Source organism: Tenrec ecaudatus, chromosome 16, assembly GCF_050624435.1.
Source record: "Tenrec ecaudatus isolate mTenEca1 chromosome 16, mTenEca1.hap1, whole genome shotgun sequence".
NCBI classification, from domain to species: domain Eukaryota; kingdom Metazoa; phylum Chordata; class Mammalia; order Afrosoricida; family Tenrecidae; genus Tenrec; species Tenrec ecaudatus.
In genome coordinates, this window is record NC_134545.1 from 50646820 (window position 1) to 50664248 (window position 17429).

Here is a 17429-nt window from a genome sequence, read left to right on the forward strand (position 1 = left end):
GTGCCAGGTCCTGGATGCCAGTGCTTTGCAAAAGCCAGCGCAGGCAAGGCCCAGCCTCACTGGTGGGAAGTTCCAGCTGAGGTTGGACTGGAGCCCTCCGCGCCGGGTGCAAGGCTCCCGCCCCGGCAGTACAAACAGGTAACCGAGAGGTAACTAGCAGGTGCTCAAGATGGAAGGAACCAGATGGGCCCTGCCTCTCCCATGGGCAGACTCAGATTCATTCCATGAGGCCACAGGTGGCAGCCAACGTGGTTGATTAGAAATTCGGGGAAAATGAGTCATGAGTCTTCCCCACTTCCAGGGAGCTCACTGGGAACGGAGCTCACTGAGAACACTGTGGGCAAGTGCTCCAGGAAGCTGTACTCTCGGGAGAGGGTTCTGCTAAGTGGCTGGGGGAGCTAGTGACAGGTTTGTAGGGGAGGAGTCAGTGTCTGCGGGGGGGGGGGGGGGAAGGGGAAATGGCAGGAGGCAGTAGAGACAGGAGAAGGGACGTGTAAAGCACGGGTGTGTAAGGAGCTGGCTTCAGAAAGCCAGTGGAGATCATCACTCAGCAGCCCTGTTGAGAGCTGTGTGCCCGGCCCCGTGTGGTGTTTGTCATTGCTTGTTGGCATCGCTGGCTGCTGTCCAGTTAGCCCCCAGCCCAAGGGAACAAACCCCGCCTGCCCAGTCCATCAGCTGACGAGCAGACAAGCGTGATCTGTGGGGCTTTCACTGGCTGATGTTCAAATACAGATCGCCAGGCCTTTTCTCCTAGTCCCTGAGTCTGAAGCGCCACTGACACCTCAGCACCACACAGCTCTCTGAGAGCTCAAGGCACTGGTTGGGAATCCAACGGATCTCCTGTAGAAGGCATGATTTCTACCTGTGAGCCAGCAATGCCTCCCATGCTGGGTGTCTCATTTCTCTGCACCCAAGTCTCCTCAACTCTGAAACGCCTTGCTAGCCTCATAGAGTTTCAGTAGGATGGGCAGGGGGCATCACAAACGTTAATGGGGGGAAATTGTACTATCTTTCCATTCCATTTGTCCAAGAGCTTTTTAAAGCCCCCTCCTCTATGGGAAGGTAGTCGGTGTGATGGGCAGCAGACAGAAAACGCTCCTTCAATAGAGTCGCCGTAGAAATGCCTCCCTTCCCCCAGAACCTAGTTCTCTGTGGGAACCACTCAGTCAGCCTCCCATAGGCCCCTGGGGAAGTAGGCTTGTTCATGACTGGATTCATGGATGACTCCCGGGGGCGACATGCACTAGGCTCTTCCCACACGCTTACTGCTTACAGCGCCGCCAAGGAGACACTACCGTTGAGCCCCGTGGGGGAAGCAGAAACTTCAAGATGAAATGAAATATACGCAGAGGGTGGGTGATGGGGAGGGCAGTTAACCACACTGTGAGCCCAGGCACACATCAAGGGAGAGTCCCAAATGGCTAGACAGAAAGCTGCTGAGCACTCCAAGGGACCTCCCGCCCACTCTGCAGCCAGCTGGGACAGCGTCAAAGGTTATCTCTCAGGTCGGGTAATCCGTCGGTCAGTCTGTCTGGGGCAGGCGAAGCTGGAAGGTGCTATTCCCCTCCGGAAGAAGGCACTTGTGGTCCATCCTGTAGCAAGCAGGTCCCAGACTCATTAATGCCCCTGGAAGAGGAGAAAGATGCCTATTAGACTCTGTCCCAGAGAGACTCTAGAGATTCAGGTTCTTTCAGGATCCCAGAGCTGGAAAAGATTCTCCAAAGATGGAGAGGCTCTATCAGAACATCGCGCTTGTGGTCAGAGGGCCATTCCAGCCCCCCACAGCCAATACACACCAGAAATTAGCCCCGTCTGCAGCTGTTGGATGCCAGGAAAGGCGAGACTCTTATTTGAGAGTGCTAAAGTCTTAGGACAGGACTTATTTTCACACCTCATCTGGGGGGAAGCAGTAAGGGGCAGGACCTACACCCAGAACAGGTCTGGGTGCCAAATAGACCAGCTCTCTACACCTACTTGCTGTTTCCATCATGAATCCACAGCCTTGAGCAAGTCACAATATAATCCTTTCAAATCAAAATCCAAACTCACTGCCATCAATCAAGTCAGTCCTGACTCTGAGTGACCCTATAAGACAGGGTAGAGCTGATCATGGGGGTTTCTGAGACTGTAACTTCGCGTGAGTAGAAAGCCTCGTCTTTCTCCTATTGAGTGGCTGATGGCTTCAAACTGCTGACCTTGCTGTTAGCAGCTCAACTCTTCACCGTTATGCCACCAGTAAGGTTCCAATAAGGAATACAGGGTGACTGACACTGCATCCTTGATTTCGAGAAGCTTCTGGTCCAGTGTAGAAAGATTCAAACCCCCCTTGACCCCACATCCCTACCAATAGTGGTGACAGGCTGCTCTGGAGTCTGGAAGACTGGGTCAATTTGGAGACAGGGTTTCAGAATTGAGCCCATCCAGACTGACCCTCTTGAGCAGTCTGTTGCCCTTGGGCTGCCGGTCCTGGTTCCCTTGGTCTTGCCAGGGGCCTCCAGAGCACTAGCCACAGGTGACCACCAAGTATGACCCCTGAGAGGCAGGACGGTGGCTTCATCTCATGTACTTTGGACCTATGGTCAGGAGAGGCCAGTCCCTGGAGAAGGACATTATAATGCTTAGCAGAGGGGCAGAAGAAGAGAGGAAGGCCGTCCAGGAGATGGACCGACACCGTTGTTACAACAATGGGTTCAAACCTAAGAAGCATTTCGGGAACAGTGCAGGACAGGGTGGTGCTTCCTCCTCTTGGACTTGGGTCACGGTGAGTCAGGGCTGAGCTGATGTAGGACACCTAACAGCAACTGAGGTGAGGATGCCTCTGGTCTGGAGACAGGTCTGAAGCCCAGGCTGGAGCTAGTGAACCCTCCAGGCCGTCAGCTCCTAGGGAACTCGAGGACAAGCTGGAGCCTACGTGTATGATGTTTGGAGTCCCTGGCTAGGAGAGAAAGTTACCTTGCTCAGTCACTGGATTAGGCTGGCTTGTCTGGAGAAACAAAACCAGCTCTGTAACACTCAGCTGTGTAACAAAGAGCGGTCTATCAAGAAGCTATGGTCTCTCAATGAGGCAGCCCCAGTCCAGTCCCACCTACATCCACGGGTCTGATGGTGGCCAAAGCCCTCTTCAGACTCATGTAGCTGCAGGCTGAGGATGCGGAACGGTGAAGTGGGAAGCGGGGAGATCTCAGGCCAGTGTGTGCAGAATCATGGATCCCAGGTCAGTGGGAAAATGGCAGGGCACCAACAGCTCTCAGGGCTGGGCGGCCCACTTGAAGCTGTCCCTGAAGGCAGGCACGGAGTCCCAGCAAGCAGGAAGGCCACTGAGCACAGAGGAAGGAATTTCCAGGTTCTTGCTTATAAAAAAGGCCACACACCCCAGAAGGCAATGACCAGGCTGTGACCTGATTGGCAGACTGGACTCCACCCCTCCACAAGTAAAGACATAAAAGTTAACAGCCACAGTCACTACCCAAAAGATTGGCAGTTCAAGTGTACCCAGAGGCATCTCAGAAGAAAGGCCTGGCAATCCACGCCCCCCAAACTAGCCATCGCAAACCGTGTGGTGTTCACGGTTCTCTGACACATGTGGCAAGAATCAACTTGACAGACACTGCCTTCTTTTATCCCATTTTACAACGACATAAATGCTGAGTGTTTGCAAAGCGTTTTTACTTCCATTTCATTTCACCTGCATGGGAGGAGGTACCTCCCGCCATGTTTCTTGTTTGTCATTCTGTATGTACTGAATCACTCACTCACTCACTCACAGCCATCAAACCCATTCAGGCTCACAGTGACCCTGCTGACACAGCAGAACTGCCCCTGTGGGTTCCTGAGACTGTGACTCTTTTCAGGGACCGCCAGCCCCTATTCTGCACACCCGTCCAAGGACAGTCCTTACACTCATCATGTTGTCCAGCCACTCTGGCCGTGGTTTTCAGATGGGGAAACTGACCAGAGAGGCAGTTTATAAACTTGGATGAGAACCTTAGGCCACCCAGGTCTCCAAAGTTGTCGAATAAGGCTCACTTGGGTGCTCGTTAAATATAAAGATGCACCTCCCCTCTCTCCAAATTCTAATTCTGAAAGGCTGGACTGGGATTTGGGCACCGAAAACATTACAGGCATTACGGGTTATACTGCTTATCTATAGGGATGTCTGCAAACCTGCGAGCCCTGGTTCCATAGTAGCTATGACTGGGCTGTGAACCGCAGGTCAGCAGTTCAAAACCATTGGTTACTCCTCAGGAGAAAGATAAAGCTTTCTACTCCCTGAAAGTGTTACAGTCAAGTGGAGAGTGATGTTTTGAGAATGATGAGGGCAATGAGTGTACAGATGTGCTTTACACACTTGATGGATGTATGGATTGTGATAAGTTGTATGAGCCCCTAATAAAATGATTTAAAGAAAGTGTTACAGTCTCGGAACCCCCCAGGTGCAGTTCTTCCCTACCCTATAGGGTCTCCATGAGTCAGAAATGACTCCCTGTTCAGGCACATCAGCTGCGAGAGAGATGAGGCTGAACCCAGTGGAGCAGTTTGTTCTGCTCTGTCCAAGAGAGTCCAATGTGTCGGCATCAACTCAAGAGCAGTGGGCTCGCTTTGATATTAGGGTCACGGTCTGCTGAGCATGATTTTAGCTGAGGCCCCATGGCTGGAGGATGGGACTGAATCCTGTGGATTCCTAGGGAAGGCCGCTTCCTGCTGAGTGGGACAGCCTCCCCAGGGACATAGGTCTGGGGACACGGCCTTTGTCACTGAAGCATCATATAAAAGAAGCCAGGTGCCTGAGCACGCAGCACTGTGCCTGGCACCTAGTAAGTGCTTAGTAAATGGTAGCCAGCTGCTCAGCTGTCTGCCGGAGCCCTGGGGGCATTGTGATTATATGTTGACCTGCCATCCAAAAGGTCAGTAGTTGAAACCACCTGGCCACTCGGCTGGTCTTGGACAAAGACGGCACTCTCTACTCCCATAAAGAATTCCCATCTGGGAAACTCAGAGGGGCAGTGCTACCTTGTCCTACCTACAAGTCCTAGTTGACTTGATGGCAGAGGGGAGGAATCTGCTTGTCAAGTAGCTCTGGTGGCCCAGCGGCTAAGCCCTGGACTGTCAACCAACAAGACACGGGTTCAAACCCAGCAGGCACTCTTAGGGAGAAAAGACATGTAGAAAGGACAGTCCAGGCAACCCTAGGGGACAGCTCTACCCTGTCTGTAGGGCTGTGAGTCAGAATCAACTGGAATGCACCTAACAGCGAGGTGTTTGTCAGGCCTAGGAAAGGGCTTGGGGGTGGGGCAAACCAAGCTGGCTAGCCCCGGAGCAGGGATTTACATTTCTTTAAAGGTAATCCCAGCCCGGCCAGTGATTTTGCACCTGGAAGGGAGGCCAGGGAAGGCTCACTATTGTGCAGATAAGGAAAGAAACTGGCCGGAGAGATGGACGCCCCTGTAGTCTCGGTCAAGGTCTCCTCCATTCCTTCCCCAGAGAGCAGGAGTCACAGAACACTGGCAGTGACTTGTACAGAGATCTCCAGGGTGATGTGCACCTGAGAAAGAGAGGACTTGATCTCACGACGCCTGGGCAGGGATGGGCGATGCTGGAAGCAAGGTAGGCATGTGCTTCCTTACTAATCTGGTGAAGCATTCCCCATTGGGAAATGCGCTGTCCCTGTCAGGGAGTATAAATGTGAAAAGAGGCTTCGATTCTGTAGGAAGGGGCTGTGGGGTTGGGAGACTGGCAAATGCCAGCCATACGGAGAAGCAGGCTCTTTGAGGCAGCAAAAAATGTGAAATGGTTCCCTACAGATTAGTAAATAAACACATGTAATCCCATGCTTTCCCTGGCTGAGTGGGTGATGGGACACTGCACCTGGGGTTCAGGATCTCCCTGTCAGCTGAGCCCCAGCTTTCTCAAACGCTGCGGTTTCTGAGGGCACCACGCAGCTGCGCAGGGCGTGCGCCCTCACCTGATGCCGCCTGCTTTTGCGAAGGTCCTCAGTACCCAGGCTTAAGGCCGGCCCTCCAGACAGATATGATGGCCAGGACTCTAGAGACTGGGTAGGGACCAGGCAGGCACTGCCTCCCACCTCCCCCAATTCCCTGAGGGAGGGAGAGAGAGAGGACCAGGGGTCCCAGGTGAGGCAGAGGCAAAGAAAGTCCCTATAGTGACGGAGGCATTTAGTCAGTTTTAGTCTCTAACGTAGCAGGGTGCCAGGATGCTCACATGCCCGGACCCCACCTGACAGGAACCCCAGACTCCTAGGACCCCAGGACCTAACGCCTCCCCGAGCTTTGCACACCCTCCTCCCCACCAGACCCAGGTCTCACCCGCCTCCAGCAGGGGGTCCCCCTCCATCCAAGCAGCAGGGGGTGGGAGTGGGGGGGGCGTGTGATCTTGAAGTTTCCAGAGAGGGAGGCAGGGCGGGGGCGGGGCTGCTACGGAGGCTCGGGATATAAGGGGCGGAGACGCTCGCAGGTCCACCAGCCCACCATGTACACCCACGTCCTGCTGCCGCTTCTCCTGCACGCCTGTCGGGCTGCGCTCCTGCCGGGCGCCGAGACGATGGCCACACTGCCGCTGCGTACGCTGGGGCAGCCCTCGTCGCCGTCCCCGCTCTCGTATATGCTGAGGCTCTTCCGAGACCCCCTCTTCCGGGCCGACATCATCCGCAGCCTGCAGGCGCAAGGTAGGCGGTCCCACCCCTGCTCCGACGCCCCCCCGCCTGGGTCCCCTACCCCGGGGCCTTCCCGCCACAGCGAGGTCGAGTCCCGAGGGCCCGGAGGTGGGGGCGCCGCCGTCGGGGGTACAGTTGCTTTCGTAAGACGCCCCTCGGGGCGCAGGGGTGCCGGATGGGGAGCTCGGTGGCTGGGCGGGGTGCCGATTGGGACTCGCGGGGCTGGGCGCAGGAGTGGATCTAGCGCCGCGCTTTACAGTGGGAGGCGGACTGCGGGTATTTTTATCTGCCTCCGATTTACCGTACTTAACCTCCTGCCGCCTGGGCTTCCGCATCTGTACAATAGGAGTCATAGTTCCGACCTCGTAAAACCGTTGAGCGACTAAATGCTAAATTGCTTAAAGGGCTTGGTCCAAATGGGGCCTATTAAGTACCCACCCACTGAGGTTCAGGTTTTCTGAGCCTCGGTGGCATAGAAGTTAAGCTGGGATCCTAACAGCAAGGTCAGAGGGTCGAAACCACCGCAGCTCTGCGGGAGAAAGCCGAGTCTTCCAACTCCCTTAAAAAGTAGTGTTGGAAACCTATGAAAACAGTTTCCACCCTGCCCTATAGGGTCGCTATGAGTCGACGTCGGCTTGTTGGCAGTTTGGTTTGGGTTGAATTTTTTTACCGGCGCAGACAGCCTCATCTTTGTCCCACGAAGCAGCTGGTGGATTTAAACCTCTGACCTTGTGCTTAGTACAGCCCGTATAAATCACAGAAACACCATTAGGGCTGCGGAGACCGCCGCCCTCCCGCCGTCTTACGTGAACAAGTAGTTGTTGCTGCTGCAATCTTGCCCTCGTTGAGTTTGGCTGGGATTTCGTTTTTGCGGGTGAAGATGAATGGACCGGGGTCTAACGCTAGGGACTCCTCCGGTGCAGGTGTGTTTCGAACCAGGGGTTCCGGTCTGTAACATCGGGCATTTGATCCAGAATCGGGCTTAGAATAGCGTGAGTGAGGGAGTGTGGCCTTGGGCACCAACAGCGCGTTGTAGGCGCGAGTGTGTGCGCGCAGGTAAGTGCTAGGTTCTAAGGAGGCCTGCGCTAGGACCGGATTTGCTGGCTCAATCCACATCCCGCCGCCCGGGCTACCCCTGCGGCCCTTCGCCTCCCCAGCCTGCGGGGGCCAGACGGCCCTCCCCGGGGCTGGGCGTAATCCACATCCCCTAATCTGATCTGAGGGCCGCCCGCCGGCCCCTCGTGGCCTGGGGGCGGAGACTCCGCCGCGGCTGCGCTCGGACGGCAGCGGGTGACCCTCTCCGGAAGGGTCATCCGGGACCAGCCTGGGCGGGGGACATCCTGGGGACCAGGCAGTGAGCAAGTTGATGGGAGCGCAAGCCTTAACCCAAAGCGCCCGGAGGTGGGATGGGGCAGGTAGGGGGAGCGTACGCTGGCCTTTTCCTCGTTTGGTAAATCCTGGAAGGTTTGTGAGTGATTCTACACGTGTCCAGACAACTGGCTTCTGGTTTCTCGTTGAGTGTGGGGACCGAGCGCGTGCCCTCGCTGGCTTTTCCCATCTCCACCGTGCTGGTGGCTGTTTTTATTATGAGAGCCCGGGGCCTGCAGGCACTCCTTACCTGACTAGGTTTATGTGTAAACTGCACCACAGGGGGAAATAGGTCCTGGAATCAGAACATGGACTCTTCCTCTCCATCTGTCCCTGTGTGACCGCTTAATATAACGTTCACCTCAGACACCAGAGGAGGATTCTGCTTCCTCATTTGCAAAATGGCAACTGTGCTGGTACAATGCTCATAAAACGCTTTGCATGGCCACCAAGCCTATCATTTATAATACTGCCCTCATCTACGGAGCCTCTAATCCTGCCTCAGTCTCACCACCCTGTTTGAGGGGAGAGGTGCCAGGGGAGGCTAACCCAACCCCAGGTGCCCAAGAATCTACTTCCATGCGTGGGTGGATTTCAGAGTGACCCCCAAACCCTTTCCTCATATTCACCCCCAAATCACATCAGTTACATAGATGGTCAGATTGGATTCTTTTCCGGGAGAGAGACCATTATCAGCTTGTACCAGGCATTGGTGACCCCTTACTCCTAGAATGAATTCCTGGGTAGCACTAACAACTAACTTGCCCTCAACTACTCACCAGAAAGTTGGCAGTTCAAACCCACCCAGTAGCCCAGCCGAAGAAAGACCTGGCGACCTCCTTCCATAAAAGTAATAGCCAAGAAAGCCCATGAGGTCGACAGGACTCGGAGACCACTCCACAACAGACTTTACTCTGAAAATGAACCCAAGGGGCTGGAGGAGAACCAGCCTGCAAGGTCCTGCCCCAGGGAACCCACAGCTGGGGAGGGGGAGGCAGGTCAGGGACTCAGACCTCCCAGCTGGAAGAAGCAGACTCCTGCCCCTCCTTGCGCCCTACTCATTCCAGTTAGAGGACGTCCACCGTTGCCCGGCTGACCCGGCAACTTCTCATTTTTGGAGCTGGGCAGTTGTAGGCGGTGGCAGTGGAGGTTCAGGAGTAGAGTTCTCACCTTCCGTGTGAGCTGGATTCCGAGCCAGTGCACCTTATGCCCAGCTGTGGAGCCCCCCAGGTTTCAGCAGAGCTTCCAGAGGGAGGCGGCAGGCAGTGCCTGGGCTCACCTGCAGAGGACACCTCAGTGAAGCCTCACGGTACCATTACCAGTCACAGGCGGCTCCCTTTTACAGACCAGGGAACGGAGGTCAGGGGAGGAGAAGGGGTGTGGTGCAAAGCCAAACAGCTAGCATTGCACCTTGATCCAGTGTGCCTGCTTCGCTCTAAAAGGCCATTTGTGAATCCTTGCGATAAAATGCTTTAAATTGTCGCTCCTGGACCTCCTGGGGCACACGGCCTGGACTTGCTACATGCCCCACCTCTAGCAGCACCTAATGACCTGGTGGCCAGCTGGCGCTCCCATGGGTGCTGGATAATGCCACCTCTCCCTCCCTCCGCCTCTGGGAAGAGTTGCTAGTCAGGGCGGTTATTCCCCCTGGAGATGCTAACGAGGAGGGAAGTGGGAATTAAGTGAAAAGGAGCCGCTGGGCTGGAGAGGTGGGGGTGGGGTTGTCCTGGGAGGGGGGCAGGCTGTCTGGGAGCTGATGCTGGGAGTTGCTCCCTTAGAAAGCAGGCTGGATTTCCCAGGGACATTCTACTTAACACACCCAAGATGCTCCCAGACCATCAGAGTAGCCAACAAGAAGATGCTGTGTGTTCTGCCTAGAGGTCTCAATCCAGAGACCACCCCTGTATCCAGGATCTGTGGACTAAGACTACCTTTTCTTTCTTTCTTTTTTTTTTTGAAATTAAGGTGCATTTTTTTATTCTTGTAGTATAAATCCATGGACAAATGTGACAATTTGGTTACATTTTTAAAACATTGCAAATTATATATATAATATATATATATTAAACATTTTATTAGGGGTTCATACAACTCATCACAATCCATACATATACATACATCAATTGTGTAAAGCACATCTGTACATTCTTTGCCCTAATCATTTTCAAAGCATTTGCTCTCCACTTAAGTCCTGCATCGGGTCCTCTTTTTTTCCCCCTCCCTCATGAGCCCTTGATAATTTATAGATTATTATTTTGTCATATCTTGCCCTATCCGGCATCTCCCTTCACCCCCTTTTCTGTTGTCTGTCCCCCTAGGTGGCGGTCACATATAGATCCTTGTAATCGGTTCCCCCTTTCCAACCCACTCGCCCTCCACTCTCCCAGCATCGCCCCTCACACCCCTGGTCCTGAAGGTATCGTCCACCCTGGATTCCCTGTGCCTCCAGCTCCCATATGCACCAGTGTACAACCTCTGCTCTATCCAGACTTGCAAGGTAGAATTTGGATCATGGTAGTTTGGGGGGAGGATACCTTTTCTTTCTTTCGCATGAAAAGGCCTGGCTTTTATCTAGGGGGGCCCCTGGGTGGTGCAAACAGTTAGAGTTCATCCATGGGAAACCAATGGGAGCCCCTCTACTGTCACAGCACATACTGGGTTGTCAGTCGACTCCGTGGAACTGGCTTTTACTCTGGTTCTTAGGTAGCAATCAGCCTTCAGGCCTGTGTGTCCGGGCCCTCACAGTAATGCAGAGGTGGGTCGGTAGGTACGATGCCCATTGCAAAGAAGGGGAAGCTGGCTTTAAAAAAAGACAGATCTACCACTTTTGAGAACCAATGCAGACTCACTGGCATCTAGTCGATGCTGACTCGTGGCCTATAGAACAGGGTAGACCTGCTCCTGTGGGCTTCTTAAACTACAAGTCTCTAGGGAAGTAGGAAGCCTCATTTTGCTCCCTCCGAGTGGCTGGTGGCTTGAACTGCTAATACAGAACTTTCAAGTGACCTGAAAACCTATACGTATGTGCCATTCCCAAGCATCAGGCCACATTATTCCCGGACTAAGATCAATGGACTGGGCTCCCCGGCTCCTTTTCCCAGGGTTTGGTTTTCCTGGGTGGATGGAACAGGGCTGAGGCTTGTGTGATTGGTTGCTGGGCACCGGTCCTACATAGGCATAGGCGTGTGGGAGCGACGGGCAGAAGGGGTGGGTCTAAAGGAAAGCCCACTGCAGGGAAAGCTGTAGGTCTTGAGCATGCCTGTGTGCCCTGGAGACGGGGCCCTCCTTTCCAGGGAGAGACCAGGGTAGAGAGGGTGACTTCTCCAGAGTGCGTGGAGGCGCCCAGGGTTTGGGTTAGAAGGCTGGGCCTGGCCTGTGACTCTGTGCGGGCCAGGTGGACATCATCAAATGTTTACGGATCTCCAGCAGCAGTGCCCTTGGGTGGGAGTGGGGAGTTGCCTAAGAGCAGTGTCCAGTTTGGGTTTGGGAGTGGCGCAAACGCAGGCTTGGTTGACTCTTGGCTCTGGCTCCTCCCCGAAGTGAAAACCTTGGTGGGCAGGTCAGTTCCCCTCTCTTGGCTTTCCTTTCCTTGTCTCTAAAACAGGCTCCATGACATTACCAGCTTGGGAGGTCAGCTGGAAAGTGACTATGGGTTTGAGGCCGGGGAGGCCCCTTCCTCCACTCACCTTCCTTCCTGGTTTCCTCCCACGCAGATATGGAAGTGGACGGGCCAAAGTGGACCTTTGCTTTTGACTTCACCTTCTTGAGCCAAGAAGAGGATCTGGCGTGGGCCGAGCTCCGGCTGCAGCTGTCCAGCCCCCCGGACCTTCCCCCTGAGGTACCGCTCACCATCGAGATTGTCCACCAGCCAAAGCTGGACCTGGAGCAGGACCCAGCTGGCTGCCCACAGCGCCTTCAGATGGACCTGTTCACGGTCACCCCAGCTCAGGTCACCTTCTCTTCAGGCAGCATGGTCCTGGAGGTCACAAGGCCACTCTCCAAGTGGCTGAAGAGCCCCAGGAGGCTGGAGGGGCAGCTGTCCAGGCAGGCTGGAGAGTGCTGGCGGCGGCCCCCCAAGCCACCCATCCCTGATGTGCTGCTCATGCTCTACTCCAACCTCCCCCAGGAGCAGAGGCGGCTCGGGGGCTCCACATTGCTGTGGGAAGCCGAGAGCTCCTGGCGGGCCCAGGAGGGACAGCTGTCCCGGGAGAGGGGTAGGAGGCACCGGCGACATCACCTGCCAGACAGAAGTCAACTATGTCGGAAAGTCAAATTCCAGGTGGACTTCAACCAGATTGGATGGGGCTCCTGGATCATCTACCCCAAACAGTACAATGCCTATCGCTGCGAGGGGGAGTGCCCCAATCCTGTCGGGGAGGAGTTTCAGCCAACCAACCACGCGTATATCCAGGTGGGTTGCCAGGGCAACGGGCAAAGGGAGGCCCGATGCTTTGGAGGGCAGGGGGCTAGAAGAACATGGTCCCAGCTTGACTCATTTATTCGAGCTTCTGTAACATGCCCACCCTAGGGATGTAGAGGTGGCCCTCACAGTGTCTTCAGAGCCATGCCCCAGTGGGTAGCCTCAAACACAGTGCTTCCGTGAGCCTTCTTCCTTTCATCAAATGGGGGCTGGTCTAGAAGGTCTCGGGTCCCTCTCTGCCCGGCATGCTAAGACAGGAAGTTCAGAATCTGGGACTAGGGGAGAAACAGGCCTGGGTTTGATTCCTCCCAACCCACACATTAAGTTGCGTACTTATGCGCGCCTCCGTTTCCCCACCTGTTAAGCGGAGGTGGCAGTGTCCTATTTTGTGGGGACGTTGTGTAGGGTTCAGTGAGATGACGGGCATAAAGCACGTACGGTGGTTGTCTGAGGACCGGATGTTTGGGGCTGTGATGGGGACCCAATACTGTCTTAGCCACTGTCCTGTTGCTGCCTGAAATCAGAGTCGGCCACTCCTTTCACAAGAGCAGAGAAGGCCAGAGGCTGCCACCACGTGCCACTGACCAGGTCTAGGAGGTGGTGCAGGGAAGGAACAGAAGGATGGATGGTGGTAGGAGAACAACAAAATGTACAGGAGAGAATGGAGCCTATCGTGGGGCCTGATGTTATAAACGGTTGTGATCTTCCCTCAAAGATCCTACGGGACCCCATGGTCCTGTTTTAATCTGAGCCTAGGACCTGCAGTCCATCCTCTGGCATAGCCTAAGCCAAGCCTCGGCCTGAGCTCAGAGGCTCTGGGGAGCATGCTCCTGTGAGCTGGGCTCATGCCAGGGCCTCGGCCTCACCTCACTTCACCAACCCACTGACAGCATGATTCAAGGGAACCCGTAGAGACCCAGCCGGGCCGAGTCGCCAGCTCTGATGTGTCCCGGAGAGGACTCAGCGACACCACCCCGTTGCAAAATACCAAAGACGTTGGTGACCTTTCATCCTCTTGACTTAGTTGCCCTTTCTGGGCAGCAAAGCAAATCCCCTAAGAATTTCTTCATAATAGCGTTGTTGGCTTCATGTTTCTGGACCTAAACCAGGACGTTTCTGGGAATCTTTTACAAATTGGTATTCATTCACTTTGGACTGGAAAATTGACACATGTAACTTCTAGAATCTTTCTAAGGGACAGCGCTAAAATGACTGCAGAGGGATGACTGCTTTATGGCGTTTTCTTGCTTTGTCCCCTGGGACGGACCCTAACCCTGTACCTCTTGACCCTTGCCATGTCGAGCTGACTGCCCCTCCTCGCCTCCTTTTTCCAGAGTCTGCTGAAGCATTACCAGCCCCACCGGGTCCCTTCCACCTGCTGTGTCCCCGTGAAGACCAAGCCACTGAGCATGCTCTATGTGGAAGACGGCCGGGTCCTTCTAGACCATCATAAAGACATGATCGTGGAAGAGTGCGGGTGCCTCTGAGAAGCGTCGGGAGGGACGCTGGATCTGGCCGTAGCCTGGGACTGGGAACCTCCTAGAGGACATGATGGCCACCTCATCCCCCAAGGAGAAGCCAAGAGGGGGTCAGCAGAACTGAAGAGCAAGGGCTGTCCACACACGAAACAGAGGGATTTGTGAAGCAAATCTCATGAGACTTTCCTCACAGCTCTCTCTTGGGTGGCGCCTAGCTAAACCCCGAGGCCATGTCAGAAAGGGGGAAGCTAGTGAAGAGGTGCTGGGTTTTCTCGTCGCGGAAGACAGTGGCTAGCAGAAGCACTCGTATGAGCGCTCGTTACTGATTTTAAACTGAACCTCCTGAGATTGCATGTAAAAGTTGGGGCACATGTGAATTTTTTCTTAAAAAAATTTAGGTGGGACAAGGTCTATAGCTTTTAATATATTCTCAGGGTGTTACACCCCCCAAACCCCCCCCAAAGGATTACATATTGCTCCTAAGTATTCTCCCGCCCCCAGGCTCCCTAGAGTTGCACAGACAATAAAGCCATTGTCAAGGTCGCCTGAGCCAGCTGGTGCCTTGGAAGGGAGCAGCAGGAGCCTCTTCCAAGAGAACCCCTCTTGTTGGACAACGGAAGCTGGAGCCTGCCCTTAGGGCATCCATCCCTGAATCAGACTGCTTGCGCAGACACAACTTGGATCTATTAAAGTTGGTGACAATTTGCCTTAGTCTCTCAATGTGTGCTAGCAACAGGCCCCAAGCCTCCAGTCCAAGGCCCTGCCCTGGGGGCAGGAAAGGCTTTGGAGATGGCTGCAGCTCTGCCCCAGAGAAACATGGCCTCAGATGGGGATGCACTGCTTTTTCCTGTAAAATGGAGGAAGGGCTTCCAATGCCTTCTGGTGGTGTCTGCTGCAGGGCTCAGAAGAGCCCTGAGCTTTCAGGCCGGCTGTCTTCTGGGTTTGTCCCGTTTGCAAGCCTGCCAAGTCCAGCCCCAGCCACATCCGTTACCTATTCTCCAGGGGCCCTTTCTGACTGTCCTGAGGTGGCACCAATGGTTAATTTGCATAGCTACTAACCCAAAGGTAGGCAGTTTAGATCTATCTATCCATTGGCACCTCAGGGAGCTTGCAGAGTTACATTTGAAATGTTAAAGCCATTGAAAGCCTCAGCTGTGGGCACAGCTCCACTCTGACAAAGGGGTCTCTGTGAGTCGGAATCCACTCAAGTGGTCACTGGTTTGGGTTCTGCCAGCCTTTGACTCTACCTTCCATGTGATGGGACAAAGGGGCTGAAGATTTCTTGTGGAAAGTCCTGCCATCCACCCTGCATGCAGCTCATCTTCTGGAGGGGAGGACCTGAGGTAGCAGTCCGGCGACCTGCTGACCTGCTTAACCATTACCACAAGAACCAGGGGCGAGGATTTATGGTTTCTTTTTTAGGGGAGAAGGGGCTTGGGAATGAGTCCATGATATATGCATCCTTGCCCCCCTATCCCAGGAAACCCATCGACGTGTTTAAGCCTGAGAGGCCAGCCTTGTGGGAACCCTTGCTGGATTTAGATGTGACTCCACTGCAGCCTTGGTTGATGGTCAAAATGGGTTTTTTAAAAATCATTTTATTGGGGGCTCGTACAACTCATCACAATCCATATATCCATCGTGTCAAGCACATTTGTTGCCATCAAAATTCTCAAAACATTTGCTTTCTACTTGAGCCCTTGGTATCAACTGGTTTTCCCCGCCCCCATGAACCCTTGATAATTTATAAATTGTTTTGTAATCTCTTAACACTGTCAGATGTCTCCCTTCACCCGCTTATCTTTGGAAGGGCTCTAACCCCTTGTGATGTGTCTGCTGCAGGGCTCGAGGTGGGAATCATGGCGCAGGCAAGCATGGATCTGCTAGCCAGGCCTAGGCTCGAGCAGCCTCAAAGCCAGTCAGCCACAAAGCTGATCCAACTGCTCATTTCCTGGAAGGGAAGTGGACCTGCCCAAAGTCTGCCCTAACTACAATGCAGAATCACGATAGGCAGGACCCTCCATCTGACTGGAGAACTAGGGAGCCTTGGGGTCAGCTGGTCAAATAGCCTTTCTGAGGTCCCGGAGAGCCTGGCCCCATCACTCAAAGTAGCAGAGTCGAGAGTTGAACTCACAAGCCCCAGGTCACTACTGTTCTTAATAGCACAGAGCTCTCCTTGTTTTGGAGTCAGTGCCTTGGCCTTTGAACCCAAAGATTTGAACCCAAGTTCTCTGCAGTGCCCACCACCCCATCCCAGAGATGGTTCCTGAGGAGGTGCTCCGAGTTCTCACATGGCCGAGGCCAGGGCAACTAAAGGGCAAGCTATTTGTGGCTACAGCTTGTGGGAGTGCTTAGTTGGCAGCTCTAACTTGAATACCGTTCCCTGAAGCTGCCTCCTGTAAGCACACGTGCAGGCACCAAGGGACTGTCTTGCTGGGCTGCAAGCTCTGGCTGGTGTGTTCACAGCATGGTTGCTCAGCTGCCAGGCCAGGGCATTTGGGGCCTCGCACATGTACCCCAGCCTAGCTGCACAGTTCCACAGCGTGGCGCCTAGTGTGCTGCCTGAAGGTTTGGAAAGACCAAGAAACTCCGCCTCTGGGCCTGCCCTGCCCTAACCTGGGGCCCAGAAGGGGCTCTAACAGGAGTTATCCTAGCTTGCTCTCTGGGCCCGAGGTTTTGATAGAAGTGCCGAGCTCGTTACGGAGTGGGGAAAACTGGGTGCATTTGCTCTGGCTGGCTGGTAGTGGGCCTGAGTGGAGAAGACAAGAGAGCAGCAAGACACAGCACATGGCTGGCCAGCCTTCCCCTCAGCCACCTCGAAGTCTCCTGCCTTATTCACAGTAAAAGCCTCCATTTCCATCCTAAATTGTCTTTGGGGTAAAGTCGCAGTACTTCTAGAGGTCTCATAATGAGGGACCCCTAGCTGCTCACTGTCATACCAACTGGGATGCACCGGGATCCCATGATCAACTATCACTACTACCCTGCACCAGGTGCTTTCCCTTACTGGCATCTCAGCATTACTTCCGCCCTCTACCACTTCTACTGGAGACTGCGCTACGGGATTACGTGGAATTCTAGCCTGACTCCAGCGATGGGCTGCTAACCCAAGGTGGGCGGTTCGACCTCACCAGAAGGATGGGGCCATCTGCTCTAGGACAGTTCTCCCTGCCCTACAGGGTCCAGAGGAGTTGGAGTGGACTTGATGGCAGTGGGGAGGCGTGTGCAGACTTCGAAACTACGGGAAGACATCTCCTCATGCCTGGTCTGATCTTGTGGCCTGTTCACAAAAAGGAAAACAGGAGGACCAAATTCTTGCTGGATTAACAGCAAGGAGGAATCTGATGCTCCCGCAGCCTGGCCTGTTTTATTTTGAGACCCAAGACATGATGGATGTGTAACATGTGTTCTGGCGGTACAGCGCCACCCTGTAAATATACTTCAGCTCCCAGCTCGAGCCCAGGACAGGCCTGTCTCCTTGAGAAGGGGCATC

At 54.3% G+C, this 17429-nt stretch overlaps 1 protein-coding gene across 1 annotated transcript; it reads left to right on the plus strand.

The window, feature by feature from the left end:
* Nucleotides 1–6486: 6486 nt before the first annotated feature.
* Nucleotides 6487–13945, plus strand: NODAL (nodal growth differentiation factor). The gene is made up of 3 exons (XM_075534835.1): nt 6487–6682; nt 11752–12449; nt 13793–13945. Exons 1-3 carry the CDS (start codon nt 6487–6489, stop codon nt 13943–13945), a joined length of 1047 nt encoding a protein of 348 aa, XP_075390950.1.
* Nucleotides 13946–17429: the final 3484 nt, after the last annotated feature.